The following is a 24,331-nucleotide window of genomic DNA, read 5'->3' as shown; positions in this document are numbered from 1 at the left end:
ATACACGTCAAGACATGCTTTACTATTAATTTTCATAATTTTATTCTTTTCCTTTTTCTAGTCTCCCTAAGAATGTCTACTCTTCATCTTCCATTGTAAATAGATACTTTTGTATGTGATACAAGCTTTCTTTTTCTTTTTTGTTTTTTTTTTAATGTGATTAATACAATCTTCTCTCTTCCCCTTCTTCCACTTGCTTAAATTAAACCAAAATAATGTACAAACATTTTCAAACTCTCCCACTCCCAAACTTTATTCCTTGTTCGTACCTTTACCTCTAGGGTTAGAGACAATCTTGAGAGATAAATCAAGATTCAAAACACATGATTCTTTCTTAAATTCCAAAAGACATTTCCTAAAACAATGAAAAGATACCCAAAAAGCTTCACAAGAAGGCATCATGTCCACATCGTTGAGACCAAATACGGAACAAGACAAAAAGATCTAACTTTTATCTAGTCATCATATTAATGTTAAGAAAATTTCACAAAATAAACATAATTTTTTCCCACCCTATTCAAACAAATTTTAGCTTCCATCACTGCAGGCAGCTCTAGTTTTTCATAACCTTCTTTTGAACCTCCTAATGCGGACTGCCAATAGAAGAGAGGAAACAAATAGCAAATCAGAGATGAGCTCGTGTCGGTGATGCATTCGCGATTTAAAATCACATCGCAAAATCTTACGCATCTTTCCTGGAATTTCATTTGAAGGATAAAGCTTGAGATGTCGGATGAAATTTTGATGAAAAAAAATTACATCCCGCTAAAGCAAACAAACATTGGTCTGTGTTCAAATATTCTCTTTTACTGGAATGGAGGGAGAGAGAAGACAATTGGAACAACAAACATTTCGCCAAGCCACTGACACTAGGGGCAAGAGTATATGAAAATCTATACACCACATGAATTTGCAGATTTGTAAAGCGACAAGCACATAATACATTCTCTCGATCAAGGATTTGTAGACATGCTTTTTGTGCGTTTTAGTACATGTTTGTTTTTTCCATCCCCAAGGAAAGTGTAAAATCCCGTTCAGAGAAGATGTACAAGCAAGCTACAAAATTTGGGAGAGCAAATAGCAAATCTGATCCTTCCCGCCTTAATGGCCATCAAATTATAGCATGTGAGAGAGAGAGAGAGAGAGAGAGAGAGAGTTCATATTCAGAGTCATCCCAGTGGCTGTGTGATCAAATCAACAAAATAACATCATCGTTACTGCTGCAGCATCTTATGAGCCATGGCATTTGCGGTCCCAACCACAGAATAGCAATTAACCACCGAGAAGAAAACAATAGCGCAATTATTTCCACCAGAAAGGAAATACTCAAATGAAAAACAGGGAAAAATAATCATGCTTTCAAGCCAACTCTCCTCAGTGTATCGTGCATGGAAAACATTGTTAGAAATTATTAGAGCAGCACGCACACAGATGGACAGCTATACCAGAGCAGGATTTTTGGAGCCTCAAAGCCAACCAACAATTGAATCACAACCCGAAAGAAAAAGCCACCCACGAATTGACCAAATGCTTCCAAACTGCAAACAGAAACGGGAAAAAAAAAAAAAAAAAAAAAGAGTTAAGTGTAGCACAAGGACAAAAAATGAATTAGGATGGAGCAAGAAATGCAACGAGTGAGACAAAAGAAGAGGCATATACATCCAAGTCAAACCCGGATAAAGATTGGGGAACACTTCAACTGAACTTAAACATCCAAGTCGGAACACTGTACATGAGTCAGTAGATCATTAAAAGTGCAAACTATACATTCAATTCATGTTTCCCCCTCTTCTTTGTTGGGAATCACTACTATAGTATAGGCAGCAAATAAAGACTAATAATACCACACAGCAGATCTAAATTAAAGAAATTGATCGATAAGCCAGCCAAACTCCTTTCAATATCAGGATAGAGTCACAAAGTCCAAAGTCTAAAGAATATCTGGATTATAACTAACCAGGAATTGCAATGTGGCATGTCCGAAGCGAAGACTACATATCACTAGCCATGTCCGAGTACTCTTCAACAAGCTGTTGTAAACCATCTTTACTTTCAGATGCTCCCTGATTTGTACAAGGTTGAGGTCCACTAGCTTCAGTATATGCGACAACAGTTTTGTCCAGTTCAGCACTACTGGTCCCTTGTACAGCAGCTACAGATTCTCTACCACATCCATTCTCAGAATTCTCCACAAAACCTTCAGCAGGTGTAACATCTTGGCTAGCCATTACTGAGGACAAAGAAGCTTCTTCCCCAATGCTCTGTCTGGAATCAACTATTTTGTCCAACAAACTAGCAGAACTATCTTCACTTTCAGAGGCTTCCCCATAAGTGTGAGGTTGAGTTTCACTAGTTTCAGCATCTGCAACAACAGTTTTGTCCAGTTGAGTCCTTCCACTTCTTTGTACTCCAGCTACAAAATCTCCTCCAGATCCAATCTCAGACTTCTCCGCAAGAAATTCAGCAGGCGTAGCATCCTGACTAGCTATTTCCAACGATGAGGATGCCTCGTCCTCACTCCTGTGTCTGGAATTAACCCTGTTCTCCAACAAATTAGCAGAACCATCTTTATTTTCAGGTGCTCCAGCATCCATACAAGGTTGAAGTTCACTAGCTTCAGCATCTGTAACTACTACTTTGACCAGTTCAGCCCTTTTGCTGCCTTTTACTTCATCATCATCATCTCTTCCAGATCCTACCTCAGACTTGTCTGCAAGAGCTTCAGCAGGTGTAACATCTTCACTAGCTATTTCCAAGGATGGAGGTGCCTGTGGTGCTTCTTCCTCAATGTTGTGTCTGCAACCAGCCATGTTCTCCATATTAGTAGAAGCATCTTTACTTTCAGTTGTCCCTAAGTCCACATAAGGTTTAGGTTCACTAGCTTCAGCAGCAGCAACCAGAGTGTCATCCATTTCAGCATTTTCGCTCCCATGTGCTTCAGCTACAAAATTTCTACCAGATCCAATCTCGGACTTCTCAGCCACTTCAGCAGGTGTGACATCTTGACTAGCTATTTCCAAGGGCAGAGATGCTTCTTCCTCAGCACCCTGTATGGAATCAACCATATTCTCCAGCAAATTAGTGGCAGACTTGGTATCAATTTCACAACACTCGGCTGCTGCAATGGAAGATGCGCTTAAATCAGGGACACTTCCATCTACCATTTCAATATCTTTGTCAGATTGCTCATCGCAGTTATTTTTCGGAGGCTGAACAACTAAACCTTCTGTCTCAAGCACTAAAATGGTTGATGGTGTTGTTTCCTCCAAATTTTGCACTCTAGTTGCCTCAAGTGTTGAAACAGAAACATTTTCTAGAATGTGGTCAGTGGCTGCAAGTATCTCAGAATCAGCTAGTTTAGAATCATCTTCACCCACAGCCATCTCTGGTAGAGCATCAATCAAATTAACACTCTTCATAGAGGATACACTGACCTCTTTACTAATATTAATTGGAATGATTTCTTCAAAATGTTGCAAGTCTGCCTCATTTTCAGATTGCTCATTATTACCATTAAGTCTGTTTGTCTCGAGCACTAAACAAGTTGAGGATGTCATTTCCTCCAAAGTTTGAGCACCACTTACCACAGCAGTTGTAGCAGAGTCCTTTTCTAGTATGCTGTCTTGGCTTTCATGTTTTCCTGAATCATCTGTTCTAGAATCACAAACAACCTCAGCCATCTCAGGCAGATCATCCTTCAAGTTGCTAGTCTGCACGGTAAATTCAGTAACTTCTCTATCAATATCCTTCACAGGCTTTTCTTCGATAATTTTGGAGTCAACCAAATTTTCAGATTTTCCTTCATTGGGACTATGACTGGTGACATTTATTTCAGCATTTGAAACAACCCTCTCTTCTATGCCCTTAAAGGTCTCAAATACAAGGCTTGCATCTGGTTCAACCTCCATATTCTTGGTCTCTAGCACTTCAGTTGCATAATCTTCACTAGCTTGAAAATCAGACTTCTCTTCAGTTGTTCCATCACAAGTAATTGAAGATTTTTTCACCTCAAAATCCTCTCTTAGCTCAGTAGCAATCATTGATGATGATTTACTAACAAAATCACCGCTATCAGGTGCTGGAACAAAAGCCTCAGTTATAGTTGTTCCAACCTGTCCCACCTGAAATTGATCATCAGCCTCTTTCACACATTCTTCATTTGGAAGATCAGCTACCAGTTCTTCAATTTCAAGAGATGAACGGGTGGGGGATGTATTTTGAACCAAAGATTGGCTATTTGCTATGCCATACATTGAAACAGGAGCATTGGCACTCTCCACAAAACAGCCTCTGCTTTGAAGCCCTTCAGCATCTGCTTTCCCAGGACAAGCTTCAACCTCTGACACCTCAGGCTTAGGAACAACAGACTCCATTACAGATGAATCTTTACTCCCCCATCCATTAGCATCCTCTTCTGTGGCCTGATTCCTAGTTTCTTTTACAGTAGTATCTAATACCGGAGCCACTTCTGAAGCTCTCAGAGTTTGAGATGAAGTTTCCAGTGTCATGGTCAACTCATTCTTTAATACAGAAACCTCGACCAAACCAGTAGCTTTCCTCTTAAGGTCATTTCCATCTTCCTTTTGACATGTGTCCTGTGAGTTTTCTGGAGCTTGATCCACAACAGAAACCACATTCTCAATAGAAGATACAACTGAAATCGAATCCTGACACGGAACAGTGTCTTGCTTCTCATACTGATCTGTGGCAATTTTATCACAATGAGATATCTCTGTCAAAGCCCCAGAATCAGAAGCAGCTATTGCCTCGTTCAACAAATCTGAGGTTTGGGGTCCATCAAAAGCAGAATCCTTTTGCTTGATTTCCCCAGCACGAGTGAACTCATGCTTGAACACGATGACCTCATCCAAACCAGAGCCTTTGCTCTCTGGATCATTTCCATCTACATTTTGACATATATCCTGTGACTTATTTTGAGCATTATCCAGTACAGAAGCCACATTCTCAGCAGAAAATAAAACTGAAACAGAATCCTGACTCAGAAGATTGTCTTGCTTCTTGTTCTCTTCTGGGAATGTTTTCTTAGAATGAATCTCAGATATATCCTCCAAAATTTCAGAATCAGGAGCAGTTGTTCCCTCTTCCAATAAATCTGAGGTTTGCTCAACTTCTCCATCACTAAGCTTTCCACTTGGATTTTCAGACATAACAACTGCACCACTTGAACCCATCGATGCAAAAGTTGGTACAGTTGCACAAGTCTTACCATCACACCTTTGATCATTCAGTGTCAAAGGGTCTGAATCACTTGACATCAGCAAAAGTGGGTTGTCTGCACCTTTGTCAGAGTAAATTGTATTCTCAGTCAATCCAGGGTCTGAAACAACGGAATCATCCAGAAACTTACTTTTTGCATGCTCCTCACCTGATTGATTTTCAGGATTGCACACACTAGAGCTTGAGGCTACAACAATCGGTTCAACCACCACCAAAGAATGTGAATTTTCTTGCAAGAGAATTTTCGCATCCACCTCAGGCTTTAAGGCAAGAAAATCATTTACACCTGCCTCGATTTCTTCTTTTTTAGTTTCAAGTTCTGCACAGAAATCATCAGACTTTTTCAAAGCAACGTTTTTATCTCGAGCTGCATTTTCCTTTGTTGGCGGAGCTGACACACAGCCTGGATCCGGAAAAGAATCTTTTGCAACCTGTTCCTCAGTTTTAGCTTGATCAACAGATCTGTGCAAAAGACCAGAAACTGGGGTGACTGAAGCTGAAATAGTTGGATGTAGATCCAAAAAGGAGCTCTCCACCTCTTCCATCTCATACCCAACTTCCTTCCCACGTTCACTGCGACATCTATCACCTGCACTCTCAATTATGGGAACTGACCCAGAAAGTATAGCAGTAGTATCTGACTGAATATCAGTGTCTTTCTGAGCTTCAGTTCCCTGATTATCCTGGAACTCAACATCTAAGGGATCTGCAATGTTTCGAGGTGAATCTGATTCCACAACATTATCCACTATGGGAGAATCATTCTTTTGCAAACTTGCATTAACTTGTACAACAGCAGGATCTAAGACACTTTGACATGCATCCGTTTGACCAGTATTTGTTTGCCCCTCAGCTTCTCTCTCCTGCCCCCGTCCCCTGGAAGGATCTGCAATGAACTGAGATGCATGAGACTCAACATCACAAGCTGATGTATCAGTTCTGTTCTCCTCTTCCATCTCATCCTCAACTTCCTTCCTATGTTCACAGCAACACCTATCATCTGCACTCTCAATTATGGGAACTGATCCAGAAAGTATAGCAGCAGTTTCCAATTGAATATCAATGTCCTTCTGAGCTTCTGTTCCCTGATTATCCTGGACCTCAACAGCTGGGGAATATGCAATATTTTGAGATGAATCCAATTCCACAACATTATCCACTATGGGAGCATCATTCTTTTGCACACTAGTATTAACTTGTACTCCAGCAGGATCTAAAAAACTTTGAGATGCAACCATTTGACCGGTATTTGCTTGCCCCTCGGCTTCACTCTCCTGCCTGTGTCCCCTGGAAGGATCTGCAATGAACTGAGATGCATCAGCCTCAACATCACAAGCTGATTTATCGGTTCTGTTATCCTCCGCCTCACTAGCTTGGGCTGGGGTACCATCTTCTCTGCTCTGACATGGATCAGACAGTATAATGTTCATCTCTTTCTCAGCTGTATTCCCCTGTTTATACTGGCTTATGCTTGCGACTGAAGAATCCCCAAATCCAGTAGATAAATCCAATTGGATATCTTTAAGTCTCCTACCTTCACTTTCTGTCTCATCTTTACCTTCTTTAATCGTGGGAGGATCAGTAAATACCCTGGATGCATCAGAGTTGCCGCTGTTTATTAGTCTCACTTCACTTTCTGGTTTACCATCACAAACTTGACCCATAGGAAGATACTTCATGTTTTGAGATGCATTTGACAGTATAGAATTGGTTTTATCTTGAGTTTGATTCTCATGATCTTTATTCATTTCATCGGAAGAAGGTTCTGCACTGCCTTGAGATGCAACTGTTTGAACAATATTAACTGGTTTCAAAACTCCATTATCCTGCTTATTATCAACAAGGGGTCCAACAGAATCCACAAAGTTTTTAGATGCATCTAACTGGGTAATGTCCGTTGGTTTTTGAGCCCCATTTTCTGGCCTAGTATCAAATTTTCCAATCACAGAATCAGTAATACTTTGGGAAGGAACCGAGACATTTGCCTGTTTCAAACCATCATGCTCCTGCTTATTTCTCGTGGTGGGCCTCCTCCCAACAGACACCCTGGATTTTTTTTCAGGAGGTTCAACTGATCTTGGATCCTGATCAATTGATACTTCAAAAGAAACAGGTGTTTGAAGATTCTGTCTCTTTCCTCTGCGTCTAGGTGCCTCTGCTCCACTTTGAGCCTTGCAGCCTCGTCCTCTGCCTCGCGCTGGTGCAGGATGGGCAAGGGCAGTAGACTGTGAACCAGAAATAACAGAAGGAAAAGGAGGAGCTGGGACTGGATTAACAGCAAGAGCAGTCCTTGCAAGGGGATCTTGTTGAGTAACACCAGCAGTGACCAAAGAACTAGGAAAAGCATCAGTAGGTATACTTGAGGAATTTGGAGCAGCCATAACCAAAGAGCAGGGAAAAGCATCAGAAACTGGCATTGTTGAGTTCAAAACAGACACTTCTTGAGATCCCAAGTCTGATTTGCTCATCGCAGAAGATGACAGAAGAGGAACATGTGAAACCAGAGTCCGTTTTTCAGTATTGTGTACCGCATTTGAAGGTTGAGATGCAGGATCAGGATTACAGGCTCTCAAAGAGCTTGAAGCTCCTTCTACCAGGGTCTCAAACTCAGGCTTGCTTATTGCTGTCAGTGTTGGAGAAGGAACAACTACAGTATTCAGTCTCTTACCTCTACGTCTTGGGGCTTCTCCAGCAGATTGTGCCTTACGACCTCGGCCCCTTCCTTGTACAGGTGTGGAAGGGCACGGAAGAGTAGTAGGCGGAACTGCAGGAGTAACAGGAGGTAGAGAAACTGACTGCACTCCAGGATCACTTCCCACGACAATTTGCTGGACAGTCACAGTGAAGCTGTTCTCAGGAGCCAAATCTTGCAAACCTTCAGAAAGAGAAACCACCTGAGAGCAGGAGACATTTTCCGTCTTGGGCATAGCATTCATTGGTTGTACTCCAGAAGATGCTAGAAGAGCCCCTGGAGAGGGCAATAATTCCGTAGTAGTTGGTGTTCTTCTTGGCCTACCACGTCCGCGTTTAGATGGTGGAGTTACCTCTTTGCTTGGTTCTGCCGCTGGCTGAACAATAGGGTTCAGTGGTTGCTGTGGCATCTGTGCCTGTGTTTCACCAGTCAACATGACACAGTCACTAATAACGGCTGACAATTTCTTTTCTATGATCTCCTCCTTCACTTGAGGGGATCCTGGTGAATCAGCTTGGCACATTTTTTCAAATTCTTCCTCAGTCCATTGCTCTTCATAGGATCGTACCTAATTACAAAACGCACCAACAATTATTAACAGCAAGGGAATTTCAATAATACTTGGCTACCAAAGCACTAATCACTAATATCCAACTAATAAATTCATTTTGTTCCCACAAGACTTGAATACCAAAGCACTATTCAGCAATATCCAACTGATAAATTCATTTTGTTCCCATAATACTTGAATACCAAAGCACTATGCAGCAATATCCAACTCATAAAATCATTTTGTTCCCTTACTGCAAATAAGCTTCTCCTATTTCTTTACTAGAAAATGAACAATGCATGCCCATCAATCAATGTTATGCGAGTTTTGAGTTTTTGCTTGCCTAATAACTGGTGATTTAAAATCTATATGGTTTACCCCCACTTTAAATAACTCCAAATAGACACATCATTACTAATATCTTTTATTTGTTATCCAAACAGACACCACCAAAGTGAAATACAAACATGACAGTTGGGGCAAACTGACTATATCCATACATCCTACAGAATGAAAGCACCATTGTGTCTGGTGGTCTCCCTGCCTTTTAGCTCCCATCTAAACTACCAACTCCATAACTGCCCTTGTATTTTGTTGCTAATTAACCAGTACTCTCTCTCCATCCCACAAAAAAGTTTCATTATTTCCTTTTTGGTTTGTACCAAAATTATCATCCCTTACCTAAAATGGAAAAGAACACTTTTATCACTTTCCACTCTATACCCTTTATACATAACCACATATTTTATTTTTTGGTGGGTCACTAAGAGGGCCCCAAAAGTTTACTTTCCAAGAAAAATAAAGCATTTGATGGCATGTTACTAGCACATTAGAAGGAAACAACACTCTGCATGATAAGTCCACAGGCCTCAACATTTCTATATTTCCGGTCCATCATGTTTATGTTATCTTCAGGTCTACACATATAATGACGCAACCGTATAATACATACAGGATGAAGCTTAAACAGGGGCAAAATTGAAACATAGAGCACAATCATCACACATCTTTCCATTAGTAAAAAAATAAGGTGGATTCACAAAATGCAATTGAAATTTCAGGACGGAGGGAGAAGCAGAACTATACATTAGCTAGTAGCTTAATAGAATGTGATACCATTTTCTCACTACCATTTCAAGGATGTATACTTGAACGCAATCAAGACACAACTATACATTTAGTAAATTGCACAAGCATTGACCATGCGATGCTAATTCATTTGGGAATGCCTAGCATATGCTTAGTCAAACATTAGAAAGTCATGCACCAACCTCTCTCGCTCGTTTTCCTCTTCCATACTGGCGAGTATCAAGGCCCCCAAGGTAATCACTCTTCCTTTTCATTCCACTATTAGAAGCCACCACTTGTGGTGGTGCTTCAGATATCTTCATTGCTTCATAGAATAATTTGAGGTCGTCATCAGTGAGAAGTCGAGAAGGCAAGGGAGGTAAGCACTCACGATCTTCAGCCCCACTCTCTATAAACAGCTTCCTCCACGCCCCCTGCGGAGTTTGTAGCACTCAAAATTAAGAAAAGAAGCAAAAAACTTAATGATAATGGAAACTAAAGGGACCATAAACAGGGAATGGCAAGAATTCTCAAATTACCATCTCTTCTTCTCGCCTTTTTTTGTCAACCGATTCAAATATATCAATTTCTGATTCACTGTAACACAAAATTATCATTAGAAATGACCAAAATACAGTAAGCCAGACAACAGTTTATTTGAAATGCTGCAGCCGGAGTGTCAAAAATTTGCAGCCAGATGCAAAAAGAAAAACTGGAGTCACAGATTACGAACAGGATTCATCCATGAGACATAAGAAATTTGCAAAAAGTAATCTTAATTGCAAAGAGATCCAAACAATACAACTCACTAAATATGTATGCCCAGTACTTAGAACTCATTATCTCAGAAAAAAGCAAATATCTCGGTCACATTTTTCAGCCACAGACAAGATGTGTCAATTTAAAAGCTAAACCCACTGTTTTGGACTTTAATGCCAGCAATTGCCAACCTTACATACTTCGTAACCAGGCAATTTACGAATATGTAAGACCAAATTATTCAATAAGCCAGAGAAGGAAACCAACCTGCGGGCTATAAGATCATTCAAAGCATCATCACCCAAAACAGGTGAAGCTTCTTCCTTCTTGCACTCCCGCAGAAGGGACTCCAAGTATTCTCTTCTATCTTCTGCACTGTTGTTGATTGGCTAAAAGGTTAGCATGCAACTAAGGGAATTATGGATACACAATTGATAATAAGATTTCATCAAGCAGTTCAACAAAAACCTGGTATTATTATCAAAAAAGCCGGCAGTGATGCTCTGATTTGCAACTCCTAGTTTGTGTTCTGCTGAAGCTCTTACTTGTTCCTCTACAGTTTGAACCTTGACACAGGAACAGAAATGATGCAGCTTTAGAGAAAATTGTAAACGTAAATTGTTGAACCAGGCCAAAACAAATAAATTAATACAATGGGAAAAGAAAAGCAGAAAAAGTAAAGACATACATTATTTGGAAATGTTAATTGTGGACCATGCCCTTGAGGCATTTATTCTGTTTGATACGTTAATGAATCTGTAGACATTAAGTTCTATTTGATGCATTACTGAGTCCAGAGATTGGACAAGATGGAAGACTGACGCACCATAACATTTTACAAGTGTTTAATGCGATTTGCATCATCCTTCAGGGAAACCAGCCAATTTACTATTAACCACATTAATCAGCAATTCTATGAACAACGTACTTGTGAGCAGGGACAGCATTCAGTAGTGACCATAATCAGACCATTTTCAGCAGTTAAAACTACGTGCATTTAAGGGCGTCAATGGATTGATAGGAAAAGAATGATGTAACCATATTAACTGTTTAGTCTCAGTTGAAAATTGAGGTGCCTAGATATTGGAAAAAAAACACATTATGAATCGCACAAACATTCAAGCAATCACAATCTCAACCATTCAAATTGCTCAATGTGAAAAGTTGCACATCCAATTTCTACAGAGTTTAAAGGCAGCAAATAAATTGCAAGATTCACGTACACATACAGCTTATCTTGTTTACTAAGACTTATTCAGGCTTTGCCTTACATCACAACATCTATTTTTCAGACACCCACAAATATGTATGTGCCTCTAAAACAATTAGACAACAGAGCAATTTTCCCAATTAATAATTTGAACGTATATGCTGCACACATGTAATTTCTACAAATACCACAAGGTCGTGATTGTTATTAGATCAAATTAATTTGGAACTTAAATTCTCAATAAATGCAAGCAAAATAATAGTTCTCATTCTTATCCAAAAAAAAAAAAAAGTTATCATTTGTTTTATGAAATTTGAAATTTAGTTATGAGCCTCAGTAAATACCTAGGTTCCAAACATCTTCACTACATTTTCTTCCAATTTGTATTACATGCACTATTTATCTACTATAAAGGAAGCGAATATAGCAAACTGTCAATGAGGAGAGTTCAGTGAACATCATATATTCGACAAACCAATAAGAAGAAAAGGATAAAAATGGTCAGAAATCTATGCAGTTGAGATTGTAACATTTATCAATAAATGGTGAACTGTTTCAAAACACTGCAACTCAAACCACCCGATAAAGTCCAAAAAGAGCCAACAGGAACAAGATTGAGATTTTAGGTATATCACAAAGGTAACCTAAGTATCACATTATAAGAGCAACCACCCATCACCAAACAAGTAATTTATTCATTCTTGAGAAGAAACTACAATTGATAAAACAAGCGATCAAGTGATTTACCGTTTCAAGTCGAAGAACAAGAACATCTCTCTTTTGTCCAATCCTATGAGCTCTTGCCTGTGCTTGCAGATCAACCTGTGTGAAAGTAGAAATGGATTAACACGTTTTAGGAAATAAACATTGAAGTTCAAATGATGGAAAAATCAAGGAGTTGCATCAATAAATTGCCTGAGGATTCCAATCTGTGTCAAAAATTATCACAGTATCAGCAGCTTGGAGATTAACCCCAACACCTCCAGCTCGAATACTGGTAAGACATGAAGTAGTTTATTGTTAGAGAGACCGCATAGCACATGTCACAATGCATGTAGAGGGATATAAAGATAAAACAGGGCAAAACTTTCATGCTTTGTCTCCATGAACCTACAAAATGCTTGGTACACACCTTGATAAGCAGCAGAAAACTGTGTATGCATGAATTATAGAATATGTGCACATGCAATAGAATAACGTGAATAAAAGGCCAGGCTTCTCTGAAGACACATATGAAAAATTGCCCAAGCAAACCACTTAGGTCTTCTGAGACTCCTCAAGGGTGTATCTTAAGAAATCAGAGGACAAAGCCTCCAAATTGTCCCAATATCATCACAAAATCAACCCTATTGTAAGCAATAATATTTTACTTAGGCAAATAAAAAATCTTTTTCTATAAGACAATTCTATCTGTTATTGTTTTTCCTAAACTAAGAGATCATATATCTTGGAAATAAAGCAGAAATGTGCCTATAACTAATGAATTCAGTTTAAAAAAAAAATTATTTTATCCCATACTTATACGACTAAGGTTATTTGGTATCTTTGCAATTAGTAGATTATCTTTTGTTTGTAAGATGAAATAGATCATTATTTTATTTTATTTTCTCTAACTCAAACTAAACATGCTTATTAAAATGGTCAGCAATTCTGCTTATATTGAACGAACAGCTTCCCCAAGTTATTCAAAATTACAAGGGATAAGGCAGGGTTAGGTTAAGGTAGTCTATGGCTTACCGGGGAAAAAAATGAGAAAAAAAAGGGATTAACAGGATCTATGCAACCAGTCCTAAAGACATACTTGAAGTCTTCTGAACCAAATTAAAATACTCTATGCGCTAGCATTTAAATCAAACAGTAACTCTTAATATTATTCTTCCGCCAACCTAGTAGCACACAAATAGAAGTCTCAACTTTGCTATGTCTTCCAAGGAGTCTTGGCTCCAAAAATGAAACCAGTGGTACCATTACCTCTGAATTAATATACTGCAAGGGGATAATTTAAACCAACCCTTAGATAGCGTTCACCAATAATAGAAGAAAGCAAACTTCCCTTTGGTATGCAAACAAATCCTGTACACTTTGGACTCTTAAGTGGAAGTCATCTGCAGAATTCCTTGCCAGCAATTAAGCATGTCAACTCGATAGCAACATTATTTAATTTTTGAAAATCTGTTCACAGTGCTTAACTTGACATAGACTTTGTTAATTCATTTTTCTTCTAGATGGCTGCCCAGGCAGCTGATTACCTAAGTAAAAATATAAAAAATGGAGAACCAGGTTGATTGAACTGCTCAATCAGCGCTCCTCGATCCCCTCCAGATGTGTGTCCGTCTAAGCGTAGATACTTATATTGCTTCCAGTAAAGATAGTCCTCCATGACATCAAGCAGCCTAGTCATTGTTGAGAAGAGAAGAACCTGCAAATTTGAAGACTTTCAGGTTCTGATTTCCAACTAACTCCAACATCGAAAACAAAATACACAGAGAACCACAAATATATATCATGAGACTGAGAAGAAAACAGTAGAATAGCACACTTTCTTTAAATTATCTCCTCATCTACGAGCCCTAGGAAGAAAACTCAAGGGGAACAGAACATTAGAAGGAAACATGATGACAAGAATAAGTATTTCTAAAAAGCAATGGGGTAGAGAGAACCTTCAATTAATATTAAAAATATATACTCATCTATTGTAAGTCAGTAAGCTGAACATTATCAGGAGTTCAAAAATTCAAGCTTGCAAAACAGCAGTTGAGGTCTGATTGTTTCAAAGGAAAATCTTTTCCGGAAAATAATTTCCTAATTTTCCAGTGTTTGATTCAATTAATCCAGAGAAAATCATTTCCCTTGCAAAATCTTTCACATCAGTTGATGCAAAATAACTTCAGTTGTGAACCTTCTGAAGTTATTTTCCACCTACACTTCTTGTATCTTTGGCCTTTGTTTGTGGCATCTATTGTCTCTTCAAAAAAGTAGTACTCCGTCACCACAACTTAGACATAAGCCTTCAGGAAATTGCTCTGGCATACTTCGCCGGCAACGTCACCAACACCTTTGCCTCCAGCCACTCTGTTAATTTCATATTCTTCTTTCCCTACATACAATCAAAAGCTCACCTATTGCACATCCTCCAAAACATTCTCATGGGAGGCCAGCAAAAATGAATTAGATTAATGAATGGAAATAGGATCTGCATAGGAAAAGATGCGGATTGGCTAAAGAAGACAATTCAAGGAGAGTTTTATAGAAAAGAAATGAAATTTCCAGATCCGTTATAGAGGAAGGGATGAAAAATTTCACCATTCACTATCAATTTTCCAGATTTTTATTTTGCAATTTGCATCATGATTCTTGATGAGATCTTTGAACAGATTTTGCAGTAAACTGTCTTGTGAAATTTGATTCTATTTTCATGTCTTATTTAATTCTTCAATATTGATCAAGGTTAATTTGGACAGTAATCTCAGCTCTTCTTGTGGCTGTTATCTTCTTGGTAGTATAGAAGTAATTGAGGAGAGTTGTCTGTGGTAGTTGTGGTGTAACATTGGTGGTGGTGGAGGCAGGAGAGAAGGGTGACAGGTATGTCTAATGGATATATTATTGATGGAAATATATTTCAAAAAATTAACCACACACATAAAAATTGAGAAAACAAATATTTTCCTGGAAAATGATTTGTTGAAATTATTTTCCCAAAGAAATTTTTTTACATTGAAACAAAAGGCCCCTTAGTTTTTAATCTTTTCTGTAAAAGCTCAACATAATCAATATTGACATAACCATAATAAGACTTCAGAAAAGATAAAATCAAGGAAATCAAGCCAGTAAAGAATTCAAACATATGTCAGGGAGCATTAGTAGACCATGGTCAAAGGAAATATATGCAAATGTCTACATACCCGATGATCAGTTGCCTTTAGTTTGGGCAATAAGCGATCTAGCATCTCAAGCTTCCCACAAAGTCTTATAATGGTTGGCAGATAATGCTTCGGTATCCAGTCATGAACCTTGTGTAAACCAATATAAAAAACATGAGGACAAAATAGTGTGTGTTGGACTTGACAATAACAACAATTCATCATATCAAAACAAGGTTTCAAAGAGTCAAGTACTTTAATCTAGTGACCCAGATCCAGATCTGGAGTGGGGGAGAAGGTGGCAAGGGATGAGGAGTGGCTGTGGGGGGAGCAGCAGGAGAGGAGGGAGGAGGAAGTGGGGAAGAGGAGGGGAAGAGGGAAAGATGGAGAAAGAGGAAGAGCGAGGGTGTGGCTGCAGGGGGGTGGTGATGGGCTTTTGGAGGGAGGGACAAGGTGGCAGGGGTGGTGGTGCAGGGAAAGAGTGGTGGGGTCGTGAAGGAAGAAAGGGGCAGTAATTTTTTTTAATAGTTATTTCTTTGATTTTTTGGTAGGTGTATTTGGAGTTTTGGGGGTATGTTCCTGTAGACTTGTATTTGGAAAACTGTTCTTGCCAAATACTCAATCTACACAGCCTAAAGATTACAAAAGACAGCACAAAAATGGTTTTACATTTCCATCAATTAGCTTAGTCTGACATCTTCAACCTACATTTCATCTCCACATAATAATGTTACATAATCTATACACTAGACTTAGCCGATTGAGTTTCCTACATCTATGGCAGAGGAGATTCTCTCTCTGGATAAGCCCAAATTCTACATCTATAACAAAATCAATTAAAGAACACAAAACACTTCGACTTCCAAGCAATGATAACATGCATCATGAAGAATGTCAAAAGGAGGAACAGATTAACTTCTTATCCAAGCACTGTACAAGAAAGAGAACTCACTGCACAACTTTTATGTTACATACTGACCATGACTCAATTTCAAAACAACCAAAAATAATGACCATGAGTACATAGCTACCAGAACACGGACACAATTGACAGAAAGAGCAACTACCTCTTCTACATGAAGTTGACTAAGGTAGGGGTGATTGCAGATGTTCCGGAGCTCCATCACAGAGTTATGCACCGATCGGGCCTAGTTATACAGAGAAATAATTTTATGAAGATGATTGCTACGAAAAGCCCATGGGAAGCACATTTAAATATAAACACAAACTACCTATAAGAATACTGATCAAATGGGTTCAGCATACCAGGTGCACATTTTTTGCTCTAATTAAAAGTCAAGGGAAGAGGAAGTCCATATATCACAGAATAAGGTGACAATCTGTTTGGCTTTAAAGTAATCATAAGATATAAATAATTCTTCATCAACAATTATCCTATCTCTTCAGTTCCCATAAAATTCTTTTTCTTTTGTAAATCTATTTTCACAATGAAGTAGGCATGCCGTCTCAACCTTGCCATCACCATTCATGCTACTATTCACTAACAAACAGGGCATCCATCCATCTTATTGACACTGCCTAGACCATTTAACAGATACATATGCATACTTAGCATATATATCATACGTACTTCACAGACATTGATCATGAGTGGCATAATAGTGTTCACAAAATAAAAAAGGTACAACCAGAACAAACCTTTGATGTTCCAATTGCACCAAGATTCTCTTCTACCCTCTTCATTAAAAGTTTCTGATAGGCAGATGCTTCACACCTAATCAATCTCTCAATCTTCTCAGGCAACTGATTTTCAACCTACAGATAGCATTAGAAAGTAACAAGGATAACAAAGCAAGTCAGCCTTTGGATGCAGGCCAAAAATAAATAGATATTTATTCTCCACCAATAGGTATAATAAATATAGAAGAGAACCATAAATAAATGAACATGATAATGACAAGTCAGCTCTTGGCATAAACATAGTTTCTTTCCGTTTTTGGCAAAGATAATTATTCACAAACTTTACCAGGACAATACGAACAATATCAATATTTGCTTATGCAATTTAATTCTTAATTGTAAACTTCCTCTTCCCCATAAAGGAGGGAATTAAAAATGGTAGAAGATACATAATTTATAGCCCACACAATTAAGAAACCACCTCAATAAAGAAGACAACAAAAAGGCATGCATGCCTTAGTACAACAGTTCAATACAGGAAAGTGTTTCATGTCAGAGTTCATTAATGCATATAATTAGAAACAGAAGTTGAGCGCGCTGTCATGGACAAGCGCCTGCTGCAATTTATGAGCAGTGTGCGAAATTTTTTGCTTTCCACCCCAAAACTACAAAAATTGTGCAGTCTACCAGCACGGAACTCAAATATACTGTATCCTAATATACAACTCACAAAAGTTCTCTTCCATGTCTAAAAATTCTCCTGCAGAAAAGTATACGGTTTTCCAGAAGATTTCAGTCCAGCGACAATTCTCCATCTGCCCTCCTTTTTTCTCTCTCCCATTTTTTCCCTAAAACTTGTTTGACATAACATGATTAACTCTCCATGAAACACTTTGAGCTTGGACCTAAAGTATTTAGGTCAGAAACCTACCACATTCAATGAACCACTGAAGAAATGTTATGAAAATAAATAAAACCATGCATTCTCCACAAAGCATAATAGAGATGATTGCTAAGCTTTTAACAAAATGCCTAAACTCATTCCAACATTTCCACCTTGCATGCCAAGAATCACAAGAAAGCGCAAAGCACATATTTGGTAAGAAAATCCATGCAAAGGTGGCACACAGATATAAGATACAGTAGAAGCAAATGGATGCAGGCTATCCCCATATAGGACATTACACCTCATACAGCAGAAAATTCCTATGTAACAATAGATAGGTCTAACCTTGTGCTTCAATCGCCGAAGGACAAATGGACGTAAAACTTGATGAAGGCGATTTATGATCAAAAGATTCTCTTCCTCAGATAGTAAAGCCTGATGAGCACAAAGAACAAAAGCTTGGAAGTATATTATATGACAATCAAAAACAACCACTATAGGTTAAACACCCTTATGAACCAAATATTACAAGGAAACTGTACTTATGGAATCAACTCTGGAATAGAACTTCAAGTGTCAGAACTACAAGGCCATTTATTTATGAAAGTTAAACAATGACGCATCTTTCAAGACACCTGGAGCTCCCAGATTAAGTAAATCAGGAAGCAGCATGAAAAGATGAAAAGTGCTATAATTGGAGATAACTAGAAGAAACCACAAACCAAAAGAAGCTTACCTCATCAGGAGAATTGTCGCCATTACTCTCAAAAGGTTTGTTAAACCACTGGGAGAAGTCCTCTGAAGAATTAAAAATATTTGGCAGCAAGAAGTTGAGCAGTGCCCATAGCTCCTCAAGATTGTTCTGCATATACATAGGATTAAATTAAAAACAAGAATAGAAACATTTAAAGAAAGATTAAACAGAAAAGAAATGGAGTGAATGACTGAAGCAAGTAGTAGCATTCCATGGAGCATGAACTAAATGAAACCCTTGTGCTACACAAATAATTCGCATATAACATGAACATGGATTAAACCTGCAGCGGAGTTCCAGTCAACAGCAATCTATGATTACTTCTGTAGTGCTTCAAGTCCGCATTCAACTTGCAGGAAGCATTCTTTATACGATGCCCTTCATCGATGATGATATAACGCCATTGTATTTTGCTCAGTTTTGGCTTGTCATGCTTGTTCATCAAATACTCATATGTCGTCAATAGAACATTAAATTTCTGATGAACAATTTGTTCCCTGTCAAGGACAACATGAAATCCTCAAGCAAAGCCTTTTGGCCTCATAAATATCAGAGAAAAAGGAAAAGGAAACACATTCACACTTACTTAAATAGCCTACGCCGCTCCTCTGGTGGTCCAGAATACACAATTTTGTGGATGCCTGGTGCCCAGAAGCTAATTTCTGACTCCCAACCAGGTAGCACAGAAGAAGGCACAACTACTAAAAAGGGTCCTCTATCATATTTAGTCTCCATGAGGTAACACATAAGAGAAATAACCTGCAAAAGTAGACCCATCAAAAAAGTCTACCTTCAACAAAAACCATAATCTGCTTGAAACTAAAATCCTTCAGCTCATGCAACCAATATAGTTGATTCTTAGTATGAAGGATTGGTACATGATTTGACTCGAGATAGCAGAATTAATTTTTTGGTGACATGACCTGAATGCTGTCAGGAAGAACAGTAAAAATTAACTTCTGTAAATCTGCTTGTACCTGAACAGTTTTACCAAGGCCCATTTCATCAGCAAGAATACCATTCAATTGGTTGTTGTAAAGTGAAACCAGCCACCTAAGCCCATTCATTTGGTATCTGAAACAAAACAAAAATAAAATGAAACAATGCATACACCAGAGAGCTTTAAAGTAACCCTGTGCCCAAGATAATAAGCTTCAATCCCGTGCAACCAACAAGATTATAGACTTGCTTGCAATAAAGTTAATTAATGCTGGTAAAACATATAACTTACTCTCTTAATTTCCCACCCACAAGAATGGTAGGCTGCTCCAATACATTCTCTTTTACACTGCAGAAGAAACAGTCCTCGATAAAATTATATCCTATAGCTTGGAAGAATTACAATAAAAGTCTTGAGAAATCCAAAATGCACTATGCAAAATACAATGTTGTCAGTAAAAGAAGTACAGAATAAAATAAGATGCAAATATTTTGACAGCTAAATTGCACATTATCACTACCAAAACAGTTGAAGTCAAGGATTTCTAAAATGCTAAGTAGATTGCTACCATTCTGAGAAGAGAGCTAGAATTATTACCTGTGAGCAATCATATAGTATTTCTCATTGCTTTCCAAGTAATGCTACAAAATGGGATCACAAACAAATAAGCCAGGGAAAAAAATAAATTATTCTACCACATCAGAACATTTTGAAATCTTAATCAGAAACCTTTGCTTGGTCTGTTTCATCTTCATTCTCAACTGAAATCTCATTTTTCTCCACAGTAGTAGCTGTTCTGCTCTCATCTACATCGGTCTCAAATCTTCTTGATATTGACTTTGCTTCCTGCAGTTTGGTTCCAAGCTTTTGAAGATATTTTTCAGTCTCTTTAAGTAGTTGTTTTACACGATCTGATTTGGCATCCTGTAAGCCCATTGCGGGCATAGTAAGTACAACAACCTAATCTTAGCCTCAAGGAAAATCGTAATAAAGCCATACTATACCTGGACCATCCGAAGATACCCCTCAACGTCATTGATTTTTAATAAATTAATCTTCTCACGCTGGATCCTATCAATCTTCTCTCGATGTATGCGTTCCTTCCTCTTATGGAATTCCCTCACATACTTGTTGAAACCTTTCCAGCGTTCTCTTTTCATTTTGAATACATCTTCCAGTCTTTCCCTGAAGTTGGTTTGTCAAAAGACATAATTGAACCAGTTTGAGTAGCCAAATCCTCCAAAAGCAAAAGCGAAAGATTCAACATACAGCAGTTTACATACCTATGAACCTCTACTTCGCTGAAGAATTCCTTCTGCCTCTCACGAATTCTCTTTTGTCGCTCTTCCTTCATTTTCTGTTCATACCTCTCAAGTTGTTTTGATCTCCTTCCAATTCTATGTTTTTTGATCGACTTGAGACGGTCCATTTCAGGTGCTATTGGTTTGAAAAAGTCATTCAAAATGTCACTGCCCAATAAAGTTTCACATGGTCAACAAAGCATATTAGGACGAAGTAAAAGAAAAAGACCATAAAAAGAAAGGAAAGAAAAATCAGAAAGGACCACAAGAAAATAGAAATTTGAATAACGAATGGAAATATAAAAAACCTCCGAAGACGACGTTGCAATTCCAATAACTGAAGCTTCTTCAATTCAATCACACTTTTTGTTTTTGCAAAAATATCTTCAGATGAACTCACACTTTCCTGCAATATATGCATAATTTTGTTCACACACATTTTTAACCTAATAGGACATAAAACCCATTTTATCACTGAACAACAGATAACATTAAGTAAATGACACATACCCAGAAACTCAAATCTGAACTTTGACGGAAAGAAGCTGACGCCTTCACAAACAAGGCAAAATAAAATTATAGAACAATAAAATTTTAACAAAAAAAGTGTTTTTTCCATGCGTTATTTATTAGAGGAATCAAACCTCATTCCTAAACACAAATAGACCTCTGCAAAAAATTCATCTGTTTCTTCAGTTACAGAGTCAAAATTCTCGTCAATCGAACAATCTGATGGACGGTTTAAAAGTTTAAGACTGTGATCTTGTACTTGAAACATGCAAGACTAACTTACACCTATCTTATTTCCAAGGAGAAAATCCAAAGATCCTTAAATTTTAATATTCATTGTAGACATATTATAGACCCAACTTGATTACCATCTCTCGAAGAACAGAATCAGCAACTGATTCACAGAAATTTCATTCATAATCATGCCAATGACATATTGCAAATTTCAATCAAACATTCTTAGAATAAAAAAAAGGAATTTCCTATCAACCACACATCCATATTAAGCACCTTACCAATGACGGTGGCTATTGTGAATTTTAAGTTTCTTTACCAAAATAAGTAATTCTAATAATAATTGACAAGCAAACTGATCTATCACATTCAGTAACAAGATACATAATCCTAACATAGAAATGTACGAGGTACTGTATCAGTTTAGCACCTATGTAGTTCCTAAGACCGTATACTTAGGCTTTTCTGGTTCAAGCTTTAAACTCTGTCAACAACACTGCCTACAACGATGAGAAAAGTCCTCTGCCTGGGCCAAAAAAAAGACAATGGACTTGTACTTCTTTACTCTGGCAAGTCTTTCTATAATCAAGTCCACTGAGAATAATAAAGAAGGCATAGTATGATGACCATTAACCACCCTAAACCTACTTAACATTCATTGTGCGTAAATGATTGCAAAAACATACCACCCACCATGATACCTTAACTTTGCTTACCTCATTCTTCTTTATTTTGTTCTTCAATAACTTAATCATTCAACATTATCCTTTATTAATGCCCTCAACACTAATCCTGCTGTTACAGATGTAAGTCATCAAAATCCAGCATCCATGTCAATTGTTCATAGTTTATTCAGTCATGTTTGTCATTTCTAAAGATTTTTTGAGCACAGAGTTTTTTGAGCATCCACATGAAAAGGCAGCGCAGCCCAGAAGGTTTATACCCTTATTTTGGATTTAATAATAACAATTATACCCTCATTTTGGATTCAACAATAGCAACAACAGTAATAACAATAAAAGACTTCAAGGGGTGAAGGGGGGAGATACCAGTATACACTAAAAGAACTGATAGTTACCACAAGAATATTCCATGTCCTTTGAAAGATCTTACATGCTAAAATATCATTATGCAAGTATCAACAAAAAAATTAGCACATTATGGGATTTATAGCCTCAAAATCAGGCATTTGATGATCGGAGAGAGATGATCTAGCATCCTGTATGACTTTTTTAATTGTCTTGGCAAAACTACTTTGCACGAGGAAAAATATATGGAATCTTCTGAAGTTCTGGTAGACTACTATTAAACTGCCAGATTCCAAATCTTCATCAAAAGAGGAACTTCTTAATAATTCAGCAGACTAGTCATGATAGCAACTTAAACCAAAATTTCCTATTGATAACAAAAGTTTACTAGAGATACAAGCATCAAAATCTTTGCAAAATTCAATGATCAAGAAAGAAGCATAAGATTATCACCCACCCTTAGCTTGGCAGAACAAACAGCAATCTTTTTCTGCTCTGTTTTCTGCTGTTTCAATGCCCACATTTTCTCATTGAGAAGTTTCCTTTTCTGTCGATCCAATATCCATTTTTCTGATGTTGTATACTTTGGAGATGGAGGCCTATCAGCATTTGCAGGAGCATCTTCCTCTTCTGTATCAGTTTCTTGTGCTGTAAAGCATTTTCATTTTCTCAGGAGTAACCATCAATAAGTAACAAAAGGTTTTCAAAAAAGGTGCCAACCAAAAAGATGGATTCAAAATGATTTTACTTGTTTTTATCCTCTAAAGCAAGCCGACAACAAAAGACAGGCTTTATGAAATCAAATCATATTCATTTTAAGAAACATAGTGATCATAGAAAATAAGTGTAGAATATCGTGAACATAGTATTTTAAGAAACATAGCAAATAAGTGTAGTTTTTATATCCGATTCTACTGAGGTCAAAAGCATAACTTCACCTGGCAAAACATTTCTTAGTACTATATCAGAATCCTTCACCGGCATTAGTATGTTATTTTGGCCATCCATTCCTGAAATAGGTTTCCACTGTTCCCTTAATGGTACACTAGGCAAGTCACTATCGGTATCTCGATGTCCTAGACCATTGCTTTCAGCGGCATTCTGACATTGATTAGCAAAATTCTCTTTTCTTTGTTGTTGTGATGCATGTGTCAGACCTGAAGCCTCCATTTGGCATCCATTTCCATTCCAAAAACTTACATCATGCTTCATTGTCTTACTTGTCCCAGTGACTAAGGGAGCATGGTGTGAAATTACAATTTGTTGATGATTGTTCCCTGAATCATCCTCATGAATACTAACAGGTATACTCCTTGAATTAGAATCAGATTGTATACCTCTGAGTGAAGATGCCTGTGATTCTGATGTTTCTTGCTTTGGCATTTCAGCCTCCAATCTCCTTCTTAAAGCTGAATGCTGTCTGCTATCTTCAGCATGTTCAGATGGCATGGCATGGTAACCACTTTTATCTTCCTTCATGCTTGCATTATTATCGGCATCTTTTAAAAAATTTCCTCCTGCTTGAGGCCCTGTAGAAAGTGCACCCCTTGTGTTATCAAGCACTCCAGTTGTCGGTTCATTAACAGACAGCTCTTTCCCTTTATGATCAATCATTTCTTTGCGAGCTCCTTCTGAAGAACAGCCTATTAGTTTAAGTTAG

General features: G+C 37.9%; 1 protein-coding gene across 6 annotated transcripts in view; it reads right to left on the bottom strand.

Annotated features, from left to right (window-relative positions):
* Nucleotides 1–884: 884 nt before the first annotated feature.
* LOC113717619 (uncharacterized) overlaps nucleotides 885–24,331 on the bottom strand; it is a 29,919-nt gene continuing 6,472 nt past the window's right edge. For 2 of the 6 annotated variants that reach the window (XM_072060557.1, XM_072060555.1), the window contains exons 9-34: nucleotides 23,610–24,302; nucleotides 23,129–23,319; nucleotides 21,410–21,451; nucleotides 21,208–21,305; nucleotides 20,882–21,067; nucleotides 20,603–20,783; nucleotides 20,328–20,522; nucleotides 20,196–20,239; nucleotides 19,890–19,946; nucleotides 19,636–19,732; nucleotides 19,245–19,417; nucleotides 18,942–19,155; nucleotides 18,641–18,766; nucleotides 18,250–18,339; nucleotides 17,037–17,153; nucleotides 16,445–16,525; nucleotides 15,420–15,527; nucleotides 13,767–13,936; nucleotides 12,433–12,511; nucleotides 12,265–12,339; nucleotides 10,776–10,873; nucleotides 10,575–10,682; nucleotides 10,088–10,145; nucleotides 9,752–9,982; nucleotides 1,958–8,498; nucleotides 885–1,538 (exon numbers count right to left, since the gene is read on the bottom strand). In XM_072060557.1, the coding sequence (XP_071916658.1) occupies nucleotides 1,992–8,498; nucleotides 9,752–9,982; nucleotides 10,088–10,145; nucleotides 10,575–10,682; nucleotides 10,776–10,873; nucleotides 12,265–12,339; nucleotides 12,433–12,511; nucleotides 13,767–13,936; nucleotides 15,420–15,527; nucleotides 16,445–16,525; nucleotides 17,037–17,153; nucleotides 18,250–18,339; nucleotides 18,641–18,766; nucleotides 18,942–19,155; nucleotides 19,245–19,417; nucleotides 19,636–19,732; nucleotides 19,890–19,946; nucleotides 20,196–20,239; nucleotides 20,328–20,522; nucleotides 20,603–20,783; nucleotides 20,882–21,067; nucleotides 21,208–21,305; nucleotides 21,410–21,451; nucleotides 23,129–23,319; nucleotides 23,610–24,302 (10,019 nt within the window). In that variant the 3' untranslated portion in view covers nucleotides 885–1,538; nucleotides 1,958–1,991. The remainder of the gene's footprint in view (nucleotides 1,539–1,957; nucleotides 8,499–9,751; nucleotides 9,983–10,087; nucleotides 10,146–10,574; nucleotides 10,683–10,775; nucleotides 10,874–12,264; nucleotides 12,340–12,432; nucleotides 12,512–13,766; nucleotides 13,937–15,419; nucleotides 15,528–16,444; nucleotides 16,526–17,036; nucleotides 17,154–18,249; nucleotides 18,340–18,640; nucleotides 18,767–18,941; nucleotides 19,156–19,244; nucleotides 19,418–19,635; nucleotides 19,733–19,889; nucleotides 19,947–20,195; nucleotides 20,240–20,327; nucleotides 20,523–20,602; nucleotides 20,784–20,881; nucleotides 21,068–21,207; nucleotides 21,306–21,409; nucleotides 21,452–23,128; nucleotides 23,320–23,609; nucleotides 24,303–24,331) is intronic. The other 4 variants (XM_072060673.1, XM_072060587.1, XM_072060643.1 and 1 more) reach the window with 4 other exon arrangements.

Source organism: Coffea arabica, chromosome 1c (assembly GCF_036785885.1).
Source record: "Coffea arabica cultivar ET-39 chromosome 1c, Coffea Arabica ET-39 HiFi, whole genome shotgun sequence".
Lineage (NCBI taxonomy): Eukaryota > Viridiplantae > Streptophyta > Magnoliopsida > Gentianales > Rubiaceae > Coffea > Coffea arabica.
The sequence above is the reverse complement of the archived record's forward strand: the minus strand, read 5'-3'. Positions and strand labels throughout refer to the sequence as shown.